The 19,921-nt window shown below is 39.3% G+C and overlaps 1 protein-coding gene across 9 annotated transcripts in view; it reads right to left on the bottom strand.

Moving 5' to 3' along the window:
• Nucleotides 1-19,921, bottom strand: part of ODF2L (outer dense fiber of sperm tails 2 like) — a 56,215-nt gene that overhangs the window by 31,943 nt on the left and 4,351 nt on the right. For 3 of the 9 annotated variants that reach the window (XM_082616437.1, XM_082616436.1, XM_082616430.1), the window contains exon 1: nt 3,862-4,177. The exons of 1 other annotated variant lie outside the window; for it this stretch is intronic. In XM_082616437.1, the coding sequence (XP_082472563.1) occupies nt 3,862-3,876 (15 nt within the window). In that variant the 5' untranslated portion in view covers nt 3,877-4,177. 5 more of the 9 variants (XM_082616432.1, XM_082616433.1, XM_082616434.1 and 2 more) reach the window with 5 other exon arrangements.

Below are 19,921 nucleotides of genomic sequence, written 5' to 3' on the forward strand. Positions count from 1 at the left end.
GATCAAATCCCTAAAGAATAGCAATTTAAAATATTTTTAATGTTTAAAGAATTAAATTTCCTATATAGAAATGACTTTATCAGTCCCCTACCCAAAAGGCATGTACTTAAAGCTTCTTCCAGGTGTGGTCATGGGTTTATGCTGATCCAGCTACACTCACTTCGCTATGTTCCGTTTTGGCCAGCAACAAGCATTTGAGGGATGGCTGTTCAGGGACCATGATGCTGGCCATGGTAAGAGAAAAGAAAGATCACAGTCCATGACCTTCCGCAGCACCTAGATTGTTCTACGTAAAGTAACCAGCTCCAAGTATGTATTCAAAACTAATCTCTCTAAAGAGACTAGCATATGAATCTTGCAGATTTCAATTTGTTTTGCCAAACACTAATCCTTGGAAAACTAGTTCCCACTGGCTTCAAACAAAAGCACACAGCTTATACTGAAAAATTCACTATGAAATATTCAGCAAAGAATATCAAGTAGATACAGGAATGTTGCTAATTTCCCACACTACTCTAAACACTAGTCAAAGGTTTACTAGAGAAGTAATTGTATGCCTTTTTGGACTCCATAGTGAAAAAAAAAAGTTTACGAAATTTGGAAGTAGGCAGAGTAAAAATAACCAGAAGTGGAAAACTGATCTTATCAGTAAAGGCTATCAAAACTGGAAAAAACATTTTCTGATATAGAGAGATTAACTTTGAAAAGTAATTAGCTGATGCTTCTGTCCAATGAATAAAGGAATTTAAAAATAAAAGGGTTGCAGATTGGATAATACGGGGGAAAAAGTTGACAGGAAGAGTGACTGATTTGTAAATAAAGGATACATACATACTTTCAAGGCCCAAGTCCTCCCTCCTTCTCAAAATGTTCCTCTGACTGCTCCAGACCACCAAGAATCCTAAACATTTAATAATATTCTCAGAATCATACAGTTTATAATGTAATTGCTCCATAAATGGTAATATTTTAGTTCTTCTTTAAACTTGCTACTAAATCTGTGAGGGCAAATATACCCATCACCATCTACCCTCAAAAATTAATCAGTGAGAGGCATAGGTTAGGTTCCAATATACAAGTTAGGGTCACCAAATAATTTACTGTTCAAACTGAAACACTTGTGAGATGAAGCCCCACAGAGAACCCAATTATCAAGAAGACGGGACCAAAGATGTTCAGAACATTGTCTAACCCCAAATAGTCAGTATCCTTTATCAGATAAACATAAAACATTTTCCTTCCCTTCAACACGAGGACAGCATGAGGACATGCTGCCATTTATTAACAGCATTCACTGACCAAAAACCTACACTGTTGCTATTATCATCCAAAGGCTACCCATTGAAGAAACCAAGTTTTAGAAAACAGCTTGACCAAGATTACAAGTAAGAAAGTGGTGGAACTCAGTTTTGAACTGAAAGCCATCAGGTACTGAAATATAAATATAAGAATCTACACAGCTGAAAGTAGCATACAAACTTCCCTTTTATAAGAGTGTTTTAGCACTCTCATAAATTCAGTTTATATTTAAAAAAAAAAAAAAAGAAGGGCTTCCCTGGTGGCGCAGTGGTTGAGAGTCCGCCTGCCGATGCAGGGGACACGAGTTCGTGCCCCGGTCCGGGAAGATCCCATATGCCGCGGAGCGGCTGGGTCCGTGAGCCATGGTCGCTGAGCCTGCGCGTCCGGAGCCTGTGCTCCGCAACGGGAGAGGCCACAACAGTGAGAGGCCCACGTACCGCAAAAAAAAAAAAAAAAAGAAAAGAAAAGAAAATTGTTCTGTACAAGGAAATGAAGGATGAATAAGATTGAGCTCCTTGAAGGCACAGACTACAAGTCTAAAGAGAGAGCAGTGAGCAGAACACTAAAATCCAGTGTACTAAAGACTATGATGGGGACTCATCAGGTTCCGCGAAAGCAACTGGCAGGATCCTGGGAGACTTCCCAAAGGTGGATCCTCAGTAGAGCCCAGCAGAACAAGTTTGAGCTTGGCAAAAGGGAACAGAAAACAGGCATTCCGGATAGAGGGTAAAGTACCAGCAAAAACAAGGAATCATGACGGAACATGATTTGAAAGGGCACGTGGCAAAAGATGAGACTGGACACATGAAAGTAGACACTGTATACCAAGCTCAAGAGCTTGAATTTTTTCCTAAAGGTTAAGACAGACCATTAAATAATTTTAAGCAGGAGAATGACAGATCAGAAGTGCATCTTTAAAAGGTAAGTACAGTGGTGTTTTGGAAATTGGACTAGGCATATGGAGGAGACGAGAGGAGAAGCAGTGATCAGGTTATTAGGGTCTCAAGAGAGATGAAATTCCAACATTCTTTTCCAACAAAAATTTTTGAAGAAATCAAAAGTTGTTGCCACTGATGATTTAAAAAAAAAAACATGAAAAACAATGAAGGAATTAGAATACAGGAATAGCAAGAGATCAGTATAGAAAGAAATGATCAAATGTAACCCCTCATTTACCCATGACCATCTGAATGGATTGCTCCACATCTAAGTTGCAGGAAATGATTACTTACTCCTTTAAATACAAAAATTAAATTAGACCAGTTTGAAGAAAATCTTTTAAAAGTATGTATTATTTCTTCCTTCTCAGAGTACAGATAGACTGAACATAATTTAACCATTCCTGATGACCCAGAGGCAGCATATAAAAAAGAAAGAACACTGGGCCAGATTCATCAGTTCACAGTCCTTATGAGCCACCTGACACAGACAACCCTTAGCTTCAATAGCCCTTTGGTTCTCTCTCCTACAAAATGAGAATAAGCTTTGCCAGCCAAAGCTGTCGTGAGGTTTGAACAGAATGAAGTAGAAACACTTACAGGTGGGGGGTTTTGTTTGTTTAATTTAGGACCCCTTTGGTCACTCTGTTGGGGCTGCTTTCCCACCAGGCCTTCTCTTTAATTTTTTTCATCTTAAAAAAAAAAAAATCGTCCTGAGTCAATCACCATTCCCGAAATTACTTGCAGGCCTGAGTTATCTGTATAGAACCAACTCTTAACTTCAAAACAATCCTTTCAAAATCTATTCTTTGCAGAATTATTACAAGTAATTTTCAATGTAGTCAAAAATTGACTGAGTTCTACTAAACCAGAGCCCAGGAGAACAATTACTGACTTCCAACAGAACTGTGCCCAAGGGGATAGATGTTCTGTCAACCTCGTTGCTATACCCAGATCCTTGGGTCTCCGTCACTTGCACAAACTAAGCAGTGATTAGTAGCAATATAAACAAAGCCATTTTCTCATACCTCTGGGTGTTTGAGATGCAAAAACTATCCTATTAATACACATCAATTGTGAAATTAGAAGAAAATGAGAAGCAAAAAATGGATACCTGGCTGTTAAGGGCCAAGACAAACACTGCCGTGACAATCTTATTAAAGCAGAAAGGTATCAAATACATTTTAAAAGCCGACAAGCTTACCGCAGTCTATTCCTTTAACCATAACTAACCAAGTGGTGCTTAAAACTACTCCAAGAACCTCATTCGTTCATAAACACCTGAAACCTTACTATGTGTGAGGTGATAGGGAAACTTCGTCTCTGCAATAGACTTTATCCCCAACACCAGCCGAAGTCTGGCTATGGTTTCCTCACTAAACAAGCACCACTTACTGACCACCTGCTCAAAACCTGGCACTGGTTAACATAGTCTCTTTTATTACAACCACTCTAAAGTGACTTATCCTCCTCATTTTACAGATAAGGAAACTGAAGGCAGTAACGTTAGTGACCTGCCCAAACCACACACTTAAAGGAGTAGAGGCTGCACTCTAGGACCCTGGAGAACGAATTATTTCCCGAGGCCTGGAGTATTCTTTACCTAAGGAGCCCCGGAGCTTACCAGAGTCTGGCACATTATATGGTGGGCATTTAAAAACCAGCCGTATACGTAAGAGAGCACTATTTCGGTAAGAAACGATGTAGTGCCCGGGGCCGGCCGGGTCAGGGCTCCGTCCTGGACAAGCCCACCTCGGCTAAGATCTGCCCTGCTGTCCCAGGGACCACACACTTCCTCGCTGCCTTTCCCAAGCCCAGGCTGTCTGGGGGTAGAGGACGGTGTACGCAGAAAGCGGCTGAGGTCAGTTTTGGGTGGACGCGAGGGCCTCTCACTTCCGTGACCCACCGTGGCCACCGCCCCGCCCCCAGAGCTGCCCGCGGTAACTGACCCTCGGCAATTCCAGCCGAGGAAGCTTGCTTCCCGCTCCAAAAGCACGCCGACGTCCCTACCGCTACGTCAGTACGTCGCCGTGACGTCAGCCCGCCGCCGCTCCGCTGTGAAAGGGGTCCGCCGGGGCCGCCAAGGCTGACGCTCGGCGAATGTTAGCGCAAGCCGCCCGTGAGCATACCTGTGTTCTCCAGCCCTGGGTCGGCTAGAACGGAGCGGGACGCGGGGGGCAGTGCAGTGGGTGAAAGCTAGGAAGGAAGGCAAGGACTCGACGCGGGAAGCAGGCGAACTCCTAGAACGGCTCGCGGTGGCAGAATGCCCAACAAGGTGCAAGCGGGACAAAGCGGAGTTGGTAACCAGCAAGTGGCTTCTCTGGCAACGGCCGCCCCGCCCCTTCCGTCGGGCTCGCAGCGGCGCAGCCAATTGGCCGAGCTCGGGAAAGCGAGCGCCGGCGTCTGCTGCTATTGGCAGGAGTGAGGGGGAGGAGCCCGGGAGAGGAGCTTTGTCTCTCTGTTGGTTCTCCCAGTGAACTCCCCCGACCCCGCGACCGTTTGTTTTCCGAGAAGGGTAGCATTTGTGTGTAGTTATCAAAAAATCCTGAGTTCAACCAGAAAGGGAAATAAGGCCGATGGATTCCAAATTTTCTGACACTTGGCCTGCAAGTGTCCTGCTTTTGCTTTTTAAAGGAGGAGATTTGAAAAAGCCAAGGCAACCACGTTGGAAGAAAGCTCGTTATAAATGTAAACAGCTAAAATCTGTTTATCTGAGATCATTCCCTGGGCCTATTTTCTCCTGTTAAATGAGGGAGCCGGACGGTGATCTCGAAGGAATCTTTCAGGTCACAAATTATTTGTATCTGTGCTACAGCCAGCTGGTATGGTTTATAAACGGAACAAGGCCAGATTCTATTTGGAAAAGTAAAAAAAAAAAAGTTATCCAACGCCTCAACCTAACGTTCAAAATCGTAGGCTATCACATTAGGTTCACAAATAGAGGCACTATCAACTGAACAGTTTAACCATGGCATATGTCTTATTGGTTTCACTAAAGAATATTTTCCACTGATAATTCCAGCAATGCTTCCCCCTCCCCGCCGCCCCCCTCCCCCAGCTATATGATTGTCCAGCAAAAAGTTCCCCAACCAGTTTATTTATCTCTTGTAAAAATAAAATACAGTGTGTGTGTGAAAAAAAAAAAAGTTCCCCAACACATTAGCTTCCATATATGCAAATGTTAATAAGCACTGGGAACTGGGGATTTACGTACATACTCTCTCACTGATGCATCATAACCTTCGGCAAGTCAACTAGCTTCTCTGGGCTAGTCCTCTCATCTGCAAAAAAAAAAAAAAAAGAAAAGAGGAAGAGGACAGGTAGAGTTGGGGGCAAGGAACATAATTCTTGGGATTTTTCTAGCACTAAGCTGGGATTCTAGCTAACCGTGCTAACTTGCCATAATTAGAAAAATAATTGTACACAGAAGTTAGGCTGCTGTTAAGAAAAATACTTATTTTAATTAAATTGCATTGGTATTATAAGTTACCACCTGTGTAAGACATTCAAGAGGAAACATTCACAAAATCTCAAAATGATTACATAAGATTCTCAAATTGACTTATTTAACTGAATTGTCCAGGTAAAGTACATACGGCATCCCTCATCCTCTAAATCTAATCTGTTGCTGAAATCTTGTTGGATAGTGAACCTTTGGATAGAAAGATCCCTTATTCCAGTTTTACATAAATGGGAAAATAACAGTTCATTCCAGCCCATTCAAAAGCCCCAATTTCCCCAAATATCTTTAAACACTTGACCACCTGTGAAACGTTCCACCAAGGATCTCTGCATAATTTAAAGCAGAGACCAGCATACTTTTTCTATAAAGGGTCACACAGTAAATATTTTAAATTCTGTGGGTTATACAGCCTCTGTCATACTTAACTCTGCCACTGTTGTTTAAAAGATGTCATAGAGGATACATAAATACATGGCTTGGCTGTGCTCCAATAAAACTTTTTTTTAAAAATAAATTTATTTATTTTTGGCTGCATTGGGTCGTCTTTGCTGTGCGCAGGCTTCCTCTAGTTGCCGTGAGCAGGGGCTACTCTGTTGCAGTGCGTGGGCTTCTCATTGCAGTGGCTTCTCTTGTTGCGGAGCATGGGCTGGAGGCGTGTGGTCTTCAGTAATTAGGCCATGCTGCCTCAGTAGTTGTGGCTCACAGGCTCTAGAGCACAGGCTCAATAGTTGTGGCACATGGGCTTAGTTGCTCCGTGACGTGTGGGATCTTCCCAGACCAGGGCTCAAACCCGTGTCCCCTGCATTGGCAGGCAGATTCTTAACCACTGTGCCACAGGAAGTCCCTGTGCTCCAGTAAAACTTTATTTACAAAAATAAGTACCAGGATAGGTTTGGCCCACAGGACATGGTGTGCAAACTTCCGATATAAAGCATTTAAAATATCAAGTGCCTAATAATCATTAAACTCATTAGTGGGACATTTGTATGTAAGATGCAACAATGCAGTGTTGCATGAAAATTGTGTTTTTCTTCTTCATGACAACAAATGTATGTTATAATGTAAAAATTGCAAACAATGAAATAAAAAGTTAAAAGATACAGGATGAATAGCAATACTTAGCAAAATAAAAAAGCAATTTAAAAAAGTTTGGTGGTGTAATAAACTGTTTCCAAAATGGCATACAAACAATTCTTCTCATCCCTGTATACACATCACAAGTGGAGTCTGTTTCCCCTCCTCTTGAATTTGAACAATAGAATGTAGTGAAAGTGATCCTAGACCAGTTCCAGACCTAGGCCTTGAGAGACCTAGCAGGTTCTGCTTTCCCCTCTTGGAAACCAGGTACCATATAAGAAATCCAATTACCCTGCTGTAGAGGGAAACCCATCCAGATCCCAGCTGTTTGAGCCACTCACCTGAGGTGCTAGACCTGTGAGCCAGTTGACTTTCAAGGCACAGCCTTGTTCCCTGAATGCAGCTGTATAAGTGACACTAGCCAACATCGTGATCCAAGGGGATGCAAGTTGAAACAACTTTAATATTGAGGGGGTAACCTAATATATCCCAGACCACTGGCCCAAGAAATTTTAGTAAGGTAGCAGAACCCTGAATTGTCATTTTCCCACTCTGAATTGCATGTGTTCTTTTTTTTTTTTTTTTTTTTTTTTGCGGCACGCGGACCTCTCACTGTTGTGGCCTCTCCTGTTGCGGAGCACAGTCTCTGGACGCGCAGGCTCAGCGGCCATGGCTCACGGGCCCAGCCGCTCCGCGGCATGTGGGATCTTCCCGGACCGGGGCACGAACCCGTGTCCCCTGCATCGGCAGGCGAACTCTCAACCACTGCGCCACCAGGGAAGCCCTTGCATGTGTTCTTTCCAGTATGTTTTAGTTTCCTTTTGTTATTTTATCGAACTTAGTGGATTGAAACAAAAACTGTTTTATTTGTTCTGAACTTCTTTCAGAAGTTCAGGCAGGGTTCAGCTGGGTGGTTCTTTTGGTTCATGTGGCAATAGCTGGGGTCTCTCACCAAGTTGAAACCATATTGCTGCTGAAGTTGGACTAACCAAGATGACTTTATTTATGTCTGGTGACTTGGTGGGTTCACTCGGGAAGCCAGGACCTCTTCCATTCTATCTATTGGCTCTCCGTGTGACCGAACTGAGCTTTTTTCATGGCAGCTTCATCCCAAGAGTAAGTGTTCCAAGCAACAAATGCAGAAGCTGCAGCTCTATGGCCACAGAAGTTACACAGAATCACTTATGCTGCATTTTGTTATCTAAAATAATATAGAGAGTCAGCCCAAATCTGAGGGAAAGAGTAAAACATTCCACCTCTGAATGGGATAGTGTCAAGGTCCATAGCATCTATGGGAAAGACAATTTACTATACAAGGCATCTATGATATGTGCTATTTCCTGATCATTAGATCCTATCAGCACAGTATCATAAATGTAGTAGACAAAAGTGATGTCCCATAAGGTGAGGAAATCATCACTGTTCATGCACACTAAATTATGACAGGGAGCTAAAGAATTAACAAAGCCCTTACATAAAGCAATAAATTCTCCCCCATTCTCTCACTTCCAAATGAAAGTGAATAATTTCAGTTGCTTCATGCATATTAGAATGAATAAAAGACATTTTTTAGAGTGATATCTGAATGTTAGGTGTTAAGAATTGTGCTTATTCACCTAATAAAAAGACTACATCTGGATGTAGACCCATTCATCATAGGCGACCCATTCATCTTCTACACAGGCCAAATGGCAGGTTAAATGCTAGTGTGATGAGACTCATCACCCTGCATTTTTTGAGTCTTTGATGGTGGCACTGATCACTAGAATTTCCCCAGCTATATGGTGTTGCTTTGGCTTACTATTTCTTGTAGAAAAGACAGTTCTAGGGGCTACCAACTGGTGTTCCTATTTTAATAGCCATGAGTTAAGAAGCCAATGACAAGATATTGTAGGTCTCCACTAAGGTAATGAAGTTCAGGTCTCTCTTTATCAGATCTATCAACTTTTCATTATACAGATCAATTAGGATCCTAGCAGATTGTCCATCCATTTCATTGTAGGGATATCATGATCAATAATCCACTGTTAAAGATCCCTCTTAGTCAAATGACTATGACTACTACTCTAGCGCTCCTGCCCATTATGGTAACCACAACTACCTCATCTCTGATGGTTAAATGCAGTCATTTGGTCTCTGCCACTTTTGGATCCTATTATGTCCACTAGGGAATTGGGGATCCCATTCAATGGCATAATCTCCTAATTTCATCCCTGTGCTTAGAGGACAGAAGCTACAGTACTTTCAAAGAATTTTGGCATTCTCCTCCTCACTATTTTCTCATACATTAGTGAAGAGAAGGTCTTCTGGGCCTTCTCAGGACATATTTGGACATAGGTGACTGGGTCATGATGAATAACTGACCTAATGAATAGGTGACTGGAATGATAAATCCATTCCAAGCATCCTATCTCCCTAAGTCTTTTAAATCAATCCTCTAAAATGTATTGAGAGATTTCTAGCATCTCAACTTTATTTAGTGCAGGCCACCACTGAGTCCAGGTTTCAACCAACCAACTAAGAAAACCTTTAGAACAACTCCCAGATGCTCAGGCAAGCATGATGAATCCAAGGCCTCTGATAAGTATATCCACATTAAAAATTTTTGCCTCAACAAAAATTATATTCTTTCATGCCTGTTCTAACACCCTTGGAATTCATTATCATATTCCATAGGTTTCTGCCAATATGAATAAGCAAAATCTTGCCTATTTTTTAGTGTGAAAGCTTTTTCCTAGGCCAGACTTTTTACTTATGCCCTGGAATATACTGGGGCATAATATACTGTGTAGGAACATCTACCAACTCTGTAGATCTATACCAGTGGCTCTTGACATTCTTTTTTGGAGTCAAAACTGGAAGCATGTGTGTGGGGGGTACTACCAGCATCTAGTGGGTAGAGGCCAAGGATGCTGCTAAACAGCCTACAATGCACAGGACAGCCCACACATAAAAAGAATTATTCAGTCTAAATGTCGATAGTGATGATATTAAGAAACCCTGTTACGATATGGAGACTACAGAGGTCACTAGCCACCTATGGCTATTGAACACTTAAAATGTGACTAGTTCAAACTGAGATATACTTTAAGTGCAAAATACACACTGATGTTGCATATGAAAAAGGAATGTAGAATACCTTAATAATTTTTATATTGAATACATGTTGAAATGATTGTATTTTGAATATATTGAGTTAAATACGATATATTATTAAAATTTAATTTTAACTTTTTTTACTATCTTTAATGTGGCTACTAGAAAATTTTAAATTACATATGTGGCTCACATTATATTTCTACTGGATGGTGCTGGTCTAGAGGTATAAAGAAATGAAAACAGTGAGTTATGATAAGGTAAATTCCTCAGATGAAGTTATTTCAGAATCTTCAAAGAAGACAAGACCAGCCTTATAAGACAGGTAAGGAGGAGTTTTTCAGAAAGCAAAAAGCTCTCTAGGGTCTGTCTATCAAGATGATAGAATTATCTAAGTCTACTCAAACAGCTTCACGACAATTCTCAAGATCCAGCTCCTTCTCAGTCATTGCCTTATCTTTTCACCTAGTCAGTCTGTTTATTCAACTTACCTCGTAAGTCAGCTCTTCACAGCATTAATATTTGATTTAGATATGTCATCCTAGCAACCTATAGACGCGGGCCTCTCACTGTTGTGGCCTCTCCCGTTGCGGAGCACAGGCTCTGGACACGCAGGCTCAGCGGCCATGGCTCACGGGCCCAGCCGCTCCGCGGCATGTGGGATCTTCCCGGACCGGGGCACGAACCCGTGTCCCCTGCATCGGCAGGCGGACCCTCAACCACTGCGCCACCAGGGAAGCCCTAGAGGTATGTTTTTAAGGCAATCATAGAAGCTCTCCTGACCTCTGAGCTCATCACATTTTTCTTTGAGCCTCTTAATACAGTAGTAAAGAGCAAACCCACCCCACAGTCTTTGTATTCTTCATTTCTGCCATTCTCATCAAAGGTTTGCCTTCAATAACTACTTATTTCCTGATCACTACAGGCTGCTTTTAAATTGTTATAATTTACATTCAATAAAGTGCACAAATATTAAATGTTTAGAATATGAGTTTTGACAGTTATATTCACCCATGAAGCCACTACCTAAAACAAAGATACAGAACATTTACATCAACCTAGAAAGTTTATTTGTATTCCTTTCCAGTCCATCAGCCAAAACTACCTTTACCCCCTCTCACACACATACGTGCACACCGAGATAACCACTTTCTATTTTCTGTCACTAGAGGTTAATTTGCCTATTCTTGATCTTCATATAAATGCAATCATACATTCTAATTAATTTTGGGTCTAGCTTCTTTCACTCAATATATATATGTCTTTTAGATTCAGTCATGTTCCATATTTTAGTACTTTGTTCCCTTTTATTTCTGAGTAGTATTCAGTTATATGAATATTTCACAATTTATCACTTCTCCTGTTGATATTTTGGTAGTTTGCATTTTTTGGTTATTATGAATGCAGCTGATACAAACATTCTTGTAAAAGGCATTTTATAAACATATTTTTTCATTTGTTTACCTAGAAGTGGAAATGCTGGGTCATGGGATATGTATATCTTTAAGTTTGTAAGAAAATGTCATATCCATCTTCAAAGTGCTTGTACCAGCAATGTATTAGGGTTCCAATTGCCTCACATCCTTGCCATCATTTATTATGGCAACCTTTTTATTTTAACTGTTTTAGTGGGTGTGAAGTGGCATCTCACTGTAATTTTAATTTGCATTTCCCTGATAACTAACAATTTTGTTGAGCACCTTTTTAATAGTTATGGGCCATATGTATATCTTTTATGAAGTGTTATTCAAGTCTTTTGCCCAAATTTGTATTGGGTTATCTTTTTATTATTGATTTGTAGGAGTTCTTTATTTTTGTATTTTTATAAAATATAATATGAATATTTCCTCCCAGTCGGTATCTTGGCTATTCATTTTCTTAATGGTATCTTTTGATGAGCAGAATTTTAAAAATTTTGATACCACCTAAGTTATCAATATTTTTCCTTTTATGGTTTTGTGCTTTACAACTCCACATTTGTAAAGATATTATATGTTTTCTTCTAAAAGCTTTATGATTCTAAGCTTTTATATTTAAATACATGATCCATCTTGAATTCACTTTTTTGTAAGGAATGAAGTAGGAGTCAAGGTTAACTTTGTTATATACAGTTATCCAGTTGTATCTAATTGGCATCTTAGTCAGTTTGGGTTGCTATAACAAAAATACCATCGACTGGGTGATTTAAACAACAGAATGTTATTACCCACAGATCTGGAGGCTGGGAAGTCCAAGATCAAGATGCCAGCTGATTTGATTCCTCATGAGGGCCCTCTTGTTAGTTTCCAGATGGATACCTTTTTGCTATATCCTCACATACAAGAGAGAGAAGGAGGAAGCAAGCTCTCTCGTGTCTCTTTTTATGAGGGCACTAACCCCATAATAAGGGGTCCACCCTCATGACCTAATTACATCCCAAAGGCTCCATCTCCAAATACTATCACATTGAGGATTAAGGTTCTTAAATATGAACTTGGGGAGAACACAATTATTTAGTCTGTAGTTTGGGGCAACATGGTACCTGTTGTTGAAAGGAGGTCCTTACCAGAAACCATTTAGAAAGGCAGCTACCCCAGTTCTGCACTAACTACACCATTGGAGATCAGGCTGGGAATAAGCATGAGGTGAAGTTGAAATGGGTTGTTAAAGTAGCATAGTGGTTAGCAGCAAGGGCTTTGGAACCATACCAATCTGTATTCATGTTTTCTAGCTATGAGTCTTGGGTAAATTACTTTACTTCTCTAAGCCTTGTTTTCTTTTAAAAAACTTAAAGAGTAATTATACTTATCTGATAGGATTGTTATGATGATTGAGGTCATATTTGTAGAACACATAGCCCTGTCTCTGATAAATCGTTGTGTCCTATAATTGGTAAGTATTAGTAAACGATGATTATTTTAAGGTGCAAAGCACATGATATAAAATTAGAATGATTATCTCTCTCTTTTTTTAAAAAAGGCTTTATTTTTTTAAAGCATTTTTAGGTTCATAACAAAATTAAGAGGAAGGAACAGAGATATACTATATATTTTCTGCCCCATACATGCATAGACTCTTCCATCAGCAACATCTCCTACCAGATGAAACATTTGTGACAACTGATGAACCTAGATTGACACATCATTATCACCCAGAGTCCATAGCTTATATTAGGTTTCACTCTTGGTGTTGTGCATTCTATGGGTTTGGACAAATATATGACATGTATTCACCATTATAGTACCATACAGAGTATTTTCACTGCCCTAAAAATCCCCTCTACTCTGCCTTATTCATCCCCACCTCCAAACCCTTAGCAACCACTCATCTTTTTACTGTCTCCACAGTTTTGCCTTTTTATATATTTAGAATCATACAGTATATAGCCTTTTCAGATTGGTTTCTTTCATTTTGTAATATGCCTTTAAGTTTCCTCCATGTTTTTTCATGGCTTGATAGCTCATTTCTTTTTAGTGTTGAATAATATTCCATTGTCTGAATGTACCATAGATTATTTATACATTCACCTACTGAAGAACATCTCAGTTGCTTCCAAGTTTTGCCAGTTATGAATAAAGCTACTCTAAACTTCCATGTGCAGGTTTTTATGTGGACATAAGTTTTCAACTCCTTTGGGTAAATACCAAGGAGTGAGTTTGCTGGATCTGATTATTGCTTTTCATCCAGATATTGTCCACAGAAGTTGGAGACTTCAAACATGAACTTTCTTTTAAAAAAAGGTAATAGCATATGTTAATCTACTTTCCCCTCTAAGCTATGAATGACTCCAGTAATTACCATAACCTGCAAAAATCCAGAATATTTGACCAGTTAACACTGTCAAATTTGGCCCAAGTTTCAGCATACACTACAGAAAATTAGTTCATGTATGGAACATTTAATATATTGTATTCCATAGCCAATTTTTAAATCAGAAGTTTATTTTGATATCATTCAGAAAATAACACTGCTTATTCTTATATTTTAAGCTCAATAGTCTATCCTCTGAACATCAGCATTTCTTTGGCTGACCAAGGGAAAATGATGCAAAAGCATGAAATTTCCTTTTTAAAATATATTATTCTTTGGCTCTGATTAGGTATTAAAGGCTTTAAGAATAAATGTAAGCAATTGAAGTCTGGCATAAAGATGTGGTCATAGAGAGTACAGACACTATTTTATTATTTTTGTATCATTTAAAAATCTACTAATATAATTACAAATTAGAAAGTTAGTTAACTATTTCAAGAACACTCAGAAAATAAAGGATCCTCAGGTGTCAAATATGAAGAAAAATATTCATAAGAAGATAGAATGTGGAGACAAAAGATTAATAATTCAGGGATACAAATATGAAATTGGCATAGTTAGCATATTATGGTTAGTATACATTTTAAGAAAAGCTTAAGAAAGCTAAAGGACTAGCTTCGCTGTTTGCTATTTAAAAAATTATTTTAGGGGCTTCCCTGGTGGCATAGTGGTTGAGAGTCCGCCTGCCGATGCAGGGGACACGGGTTCGTGCCCCGGTCCGGGAAGATCCCACATGCCATGGAGCGGCTGGGCCCGTGAGCCATGGCTGCTGAGCCTGCACGTCCGGAGCCTGTGCTCCACAACGGGAGAGGCCACAACAGTGAAAGGCCCGTGTACCGCAAAAAAAAAAAAAAAAAATTATTTTATTTTAGGCTTATCTGCTTTGGATGGGCATTTTTTAGTAGGTCTTCCCATTGTTAGCTTATTTAAGCTAAGCATGATCCTTTTGTACAGAAAAGAAAATTGCTTGGTCAAAATTTTGCCAAGGAAATATAAATAATATTACTTCGTTCATCAAAATATCATACATTTATATACTAAACCACTTACTGTACATGTTTTCAAACATTGACTGGCACTTTTTAGAAATGCCAGTGCTATTTTCTAAAGTACATTTAGCACTTGCAAGAGTTTTGGTGGAAAGTAACTGGATACCTAACTAATGGTTGCTTAAAGAATCAGAGTTTACACAGTAAGAAGTCTGGAGTTTGGTACTCCCTCATTGGCTCGGCTGTCACCAGTGTCATCAGCGACACAGGCTCTTTCTACCTTTCAGTTTTACTACCCTTCACGTTTTGGCTGACCTCCTCACCCTCCATCTAATGATCACAGAGACTCCCTCAGCCTCTGGCACTCTTATAGGAAAGAGGGGTAGGCTTTTCTTAGACATTTCTCTTTTTTTCAGGGAGGAAAATCTTTTCTGTGAACGATCCGCACACCATCACCTCCTTCTCCTTCATCTCTCTCCTGCTAGGAGACTACTCCTTAGATTATCAGCTAGGGTCGGGTTACATAGTGACCCAGTATGAGGGAGGATTGGAAAAATGAGCATCAGACATTTCTGACCTCTGTCGTAGGTGGAAGACAGGTTTGGCCAGCAAGAAAGAGAAGGAGGCTGACTATTGGGTAGGCAACTAACAGTGCCCAAGCAGGTGCCACACACCAGAGAAAGGCCATAATTAATATGGATTAATATTTATTAAACTCTTACTCTGACCTAGACACAGTTTTAATCACTACATGTACTACTCAAATTTTACGGATGTAGAAACTGAGGCACGGAGATGTTTAATGACATACCTAAGGCCACGCAGCCAGTAAAAAGCAAAGCTTTTTACTGGAATTCAGAAAGCCTAACTTCAAAGCCCAATCACTTAACCATTTAACTACTGCTTCTACATAATTATTGCAATACAGGATTAAAGGAGAATGCCAATAAAAATTTATAATTGAAAACAGAAGTAAGAGAAAATTTTAACATATTCGTAGACTCTGGAATTTTAATATTTTGGCTGATCCCCTGCTTAATAAGCAATCTACAATGTGTGACTCATTGCTATAATCTATATCGTGATAACTCATCCACATGGAAATAAAATGTGTATGTGATATAATGACATTTAAGATAAACAACGACACTAGAGAAATTCTCTTATTCTTGGTTAAAACAGATGAAATCCTTCCTGAATAGTTTCTTTTAAAAAATGTGTGTTTCTTATAACCATTGCTTGAAAAATATTCTTAATATTTTTATAATATGAGCATTTGATCTTAGCTAAAAATGTATCATCTATTGTACATTTTGTTCTTAAAATTACTGTATTTTAGTGACCAATTATAGGATTATATTAAAGAATTGGTTGATTTTTCCTCCTTTCATAGTTGTATGACTCTAAAGAATCCCTAGTCAAAAAGACCCCATTATGTTCTAATAGAGAAAAAAAATTAAAACGGCTATGTAGTAAAAGATACATACTACTAATTTTTTTAAAAAGTTAATCCCTAGCCTTTTTGGAGAAGAATAGAAAAAGGCAGAGAAGACAGTAGTCATATGGGAGACACAAAAAGAATTAGTAAGCAATAAGAAATAAAGAAATGAGATCTCAGTTTAAGCAGGGTCTTCATTGGAATTTTCAAGCAAGCCATGGCCAAAACTCTTGAAATAATTACAATGGGAGGTTATTCATGGAAACGTGGATCAAGGTAGGTTGTAGGAATTGTGGGATATGGGATGAACTCTGAGACCTTAGCTATGCCCAGCTAGTTAAAGAGAAAAGAGCAACTTTAGGGAATAGAAATGACATGTCACAGGAAAAGTAATGGTATAAGAATAAATGCTTTGACTTTGAACTTAGAGAAGAAGTAGAGATAATCTGGAGTGGTTTTTGAAGCCATCCAGAAAGATAAGTGCCTAAGCCATAATTGTGTTTAAAAATTCTTATTGCCCTGAATCCCTCATGGGGAGAACACTATAAATGTCTGTGGTTGAAGGGGAGCCCTCCTAATCTTCCCACTGTACCTGGTTTCTGGATGGTCCTGAGGATTCAGAGGAGCAGGGCAATGGCTCTGTATGAGGCCAGACAGGGATTTTGTTTCTACTGATTAGTTGGTTTTCCTTTTGAAAGTAAGAAAAAGAGAGAAAGGAAGACAGATGAAGATCCCTCATAATAGAAAGAGGCTGAGGCAACTTGGGCACCAGGTTGCTCCATAGTTGTAGAAAATTATTTTTAAAATGCTGATGCCTTCAGTGATGTAAAAGCTTTGTTTTATTTTTTCTGTGACATAAATACTTCCTTAGCTTCCCCATGAACTCTTCAATAAAATTTAAATTGCTCCAAACACAACACATACATATTTCTTTGGAAAACTCAGAAACACTACATTTGAACAATGTGAAGCACAGAAGCAACATGTGTGGATCTAGGAAAAAGGAGTTTTAAGAAGTCAAGAGTTGTCTCCATCTTGGTGCAATTTCCGATCATCTCAAGCCAAAGCAGCTTCAGCCTGCCCTTACACACACTGCCAACAAATTACTTTCCATTATTTTTAAAGGGACACCATGATCACCAGACTCCTGAAATGGAAATTCCCCTGGTCAGCAGAGAACACAACAAGCAGCTGATGCATGAGGATCCACAGCCTTGCGAGTCCTCTATGTATCCTATAGGTGGATAGGAGCTGGGGAAGCCGTGTGGCTGACAGGGTCTTGGTGATCTGGCCAGGTGTCAGGCCTGAGCCTCTGAGGTGGGAGAGCCAAGTTCAGGACATTGGTCCACCAGAGACCTCCTGGCTCCACATAATATCACATGGTGAAAGATCTCCCAGAGATCTCCATTTCAATGTGAAGACCCAGCCACATTCAACAAACAGCAAGCTACAGTGTTGGACACCCTATGCCAAACAACTAGCAAGACAGGAACACAACCTCACCCATTAGCAGAGAGGCTGCTTAAAATCATAATAAGGTCACAGACAACCCAAAACACACCACCAGACATGGTCCTGTCCACCAGAAACACAGATCCAGGCTCATCCACCAGAACAGAGGAACCAGTCCCCTCTACCAGGAAGCCTACACAACCCACTGAACCAACCTTAACCACTAGGGGCAGACACAATAAACAATGGGAACTACAAAACTGCAGCCTGTGAAAAGGAGATGCCAAACACATTAAGTTAAACAAAATGAGAGGACAGAGATATATGCAGCAGATGAAGGATCAAGATTAAAACCCACCAGACAAAACAAATGAAGAGGAAGTACGCAGTCTACCTGAAAAAGAATTCAGAGTAATGATAGCAAAAATGATCCAAAATCTTGAAAATAGAATGGAGAAAATACAAGAAACATTCAACAAGAACCTAGAAGAAATAAAGAGCAAACAAACAATGATGAACAACACAATAAATGAAATGAAAAGTTCTCTAGAAGGAATCAATAGCAGAATAACTGAGGCAGAAGAACATGTAAGTGACCTGGAAGATAAAATAGTGGAAATAACTACCACAGAGAAGAATAAAGAAAAAAGAATGAAAAGAATTGAGGACAGACTCAGAGACCTCTGGGACAACATTAAATGCACCAACATTTGAATTATAGGGGTCCCAGGGAAGAAGAGAAAAAGAAAGGGACTGAGAAAATATTTGAAGAGAGTATAGTTGAAATCTTCCCTAATATGGGAAAGGAAATAATCAATCAAATCCAGGAAGTGCAGAGAGTCCCATATAGGATAAATCCAAGGTGAAACACACCAAAACACATATTAATCTAACTATCATAAATTAAATAGAAAGAAAAAATATTAAAAGCAGCAAGGGAAAAGCAACAAATTACACACAAGGGAATCCCAATAAGGTTAACAGCTGATCATTCAGCAGATACTCTGCAAGCCAGAAGGGAGTGGCAGGACCTATTTAAAGTGATCAAAAGGAAAAACCTACAACCAAGATTACTCTACCCAGTAAGGATCTCATTCAGATTCGACAGAGAAATTAAAGCCTTTACAGACAAGCAAAAGCTAAGAGAATTCAGCACCACCAAACCAGGTTTACAACAAATGCTAAAGGAATTTCTCTAGGCAGGAAACACAAAAGAAGGAAAATACCTACAGTAACAAACTCAAAACAATTAACAAAATGGTAATAGGAACATACATATCAATAACTACATTAAATGGAAATGCATTAAATGCTCCAAACAAAAGCCATAAACTGGCTGAATGGATTAAAAAACAAATTGCATATATATGCTGTCTACAAGAGACTCACTTCAGACCTAGGGACACATACAGACTGAAAGTGAGGGGTTGGAAAAAGAGATTCCATGCAAATGGAAATCAAAAGAGAGCTGGGGTAGCAATTCTCATCTCAGACAAAATAGACTTTAAAATAAAGACTATTACAAGAGACAAAGAAGGACACTACATAATGATCAAGGGATCAATCCAAGAAGAAGATATAACAATTGTAAATATTTATGCACCCAACGTAGGAGCACCTCAATACATAAGGCAAATGCTAACAGCCATAAAAGGGAAATTGACAGTAACACAATCATAGCAGGGGACTTTAACACCCCACTTTCACCAATGGACAGATCATCCAAAATGAAAATAAATAAGGAAACACAAGCTTTAAATGATACATTAAACAAGATGTACTTAATGGATATTTATAGGACATTCCATCCAAAAACAACAGAATACACTTTCTTCTCAAGTACTCATGGAACATTCTCCAGGATAGATCATATCTTGGGTCACAAATCAAGCCTCGGTAAATTTAAGAAAATTGCAATCGTATCAAGTATCTTTTCTGACCACAACACTCTAAGTCTAGATATCAATTATAGGGAAAAAACTGTTACAAATACAAACACATGGAGGCTAAACAATGCACTAACAAATAACCAAGAGATCACTGAGGAAAGCAAAGAGGAAAACAAAAAATACCTAGAAACAAATGACAACAAAAACACGATGACCCAAAACCTATGGGACACAGCCAAAGCAGTTCTAACAGGGAAGTTTACAGCAATACAATCCTACCTCAGGAAACAAGAAACAACTCAAATAAACAACCTAAACTTACACCTCAAATAATTAGAGAAAGAAGAACCAAAAAAAACCCAAAGTTATCAGAAGGAAAGAAATCATAAAGATCAGATCAGAAATAAAAGAAAAAGAAATGAAGGAAACAATAGCAAAGATCAATAAAACTAAAAGCTGGTTCTTTGAGAAGATAAACAAAATTGATGAAA

The sequence above is a fragment of the Mesoplodon mirus genome (assembly GCF_964341445.2).
Source record: "Mesoplodon mirus genome assembly, chromosome: 3".
Lineage (NCBI taxonomy): Eukaryota > Metazoa > Chordata > Mammalia > Artiodactyla > Ziphiidae > Mesoplodon > Mesoplodon mirus.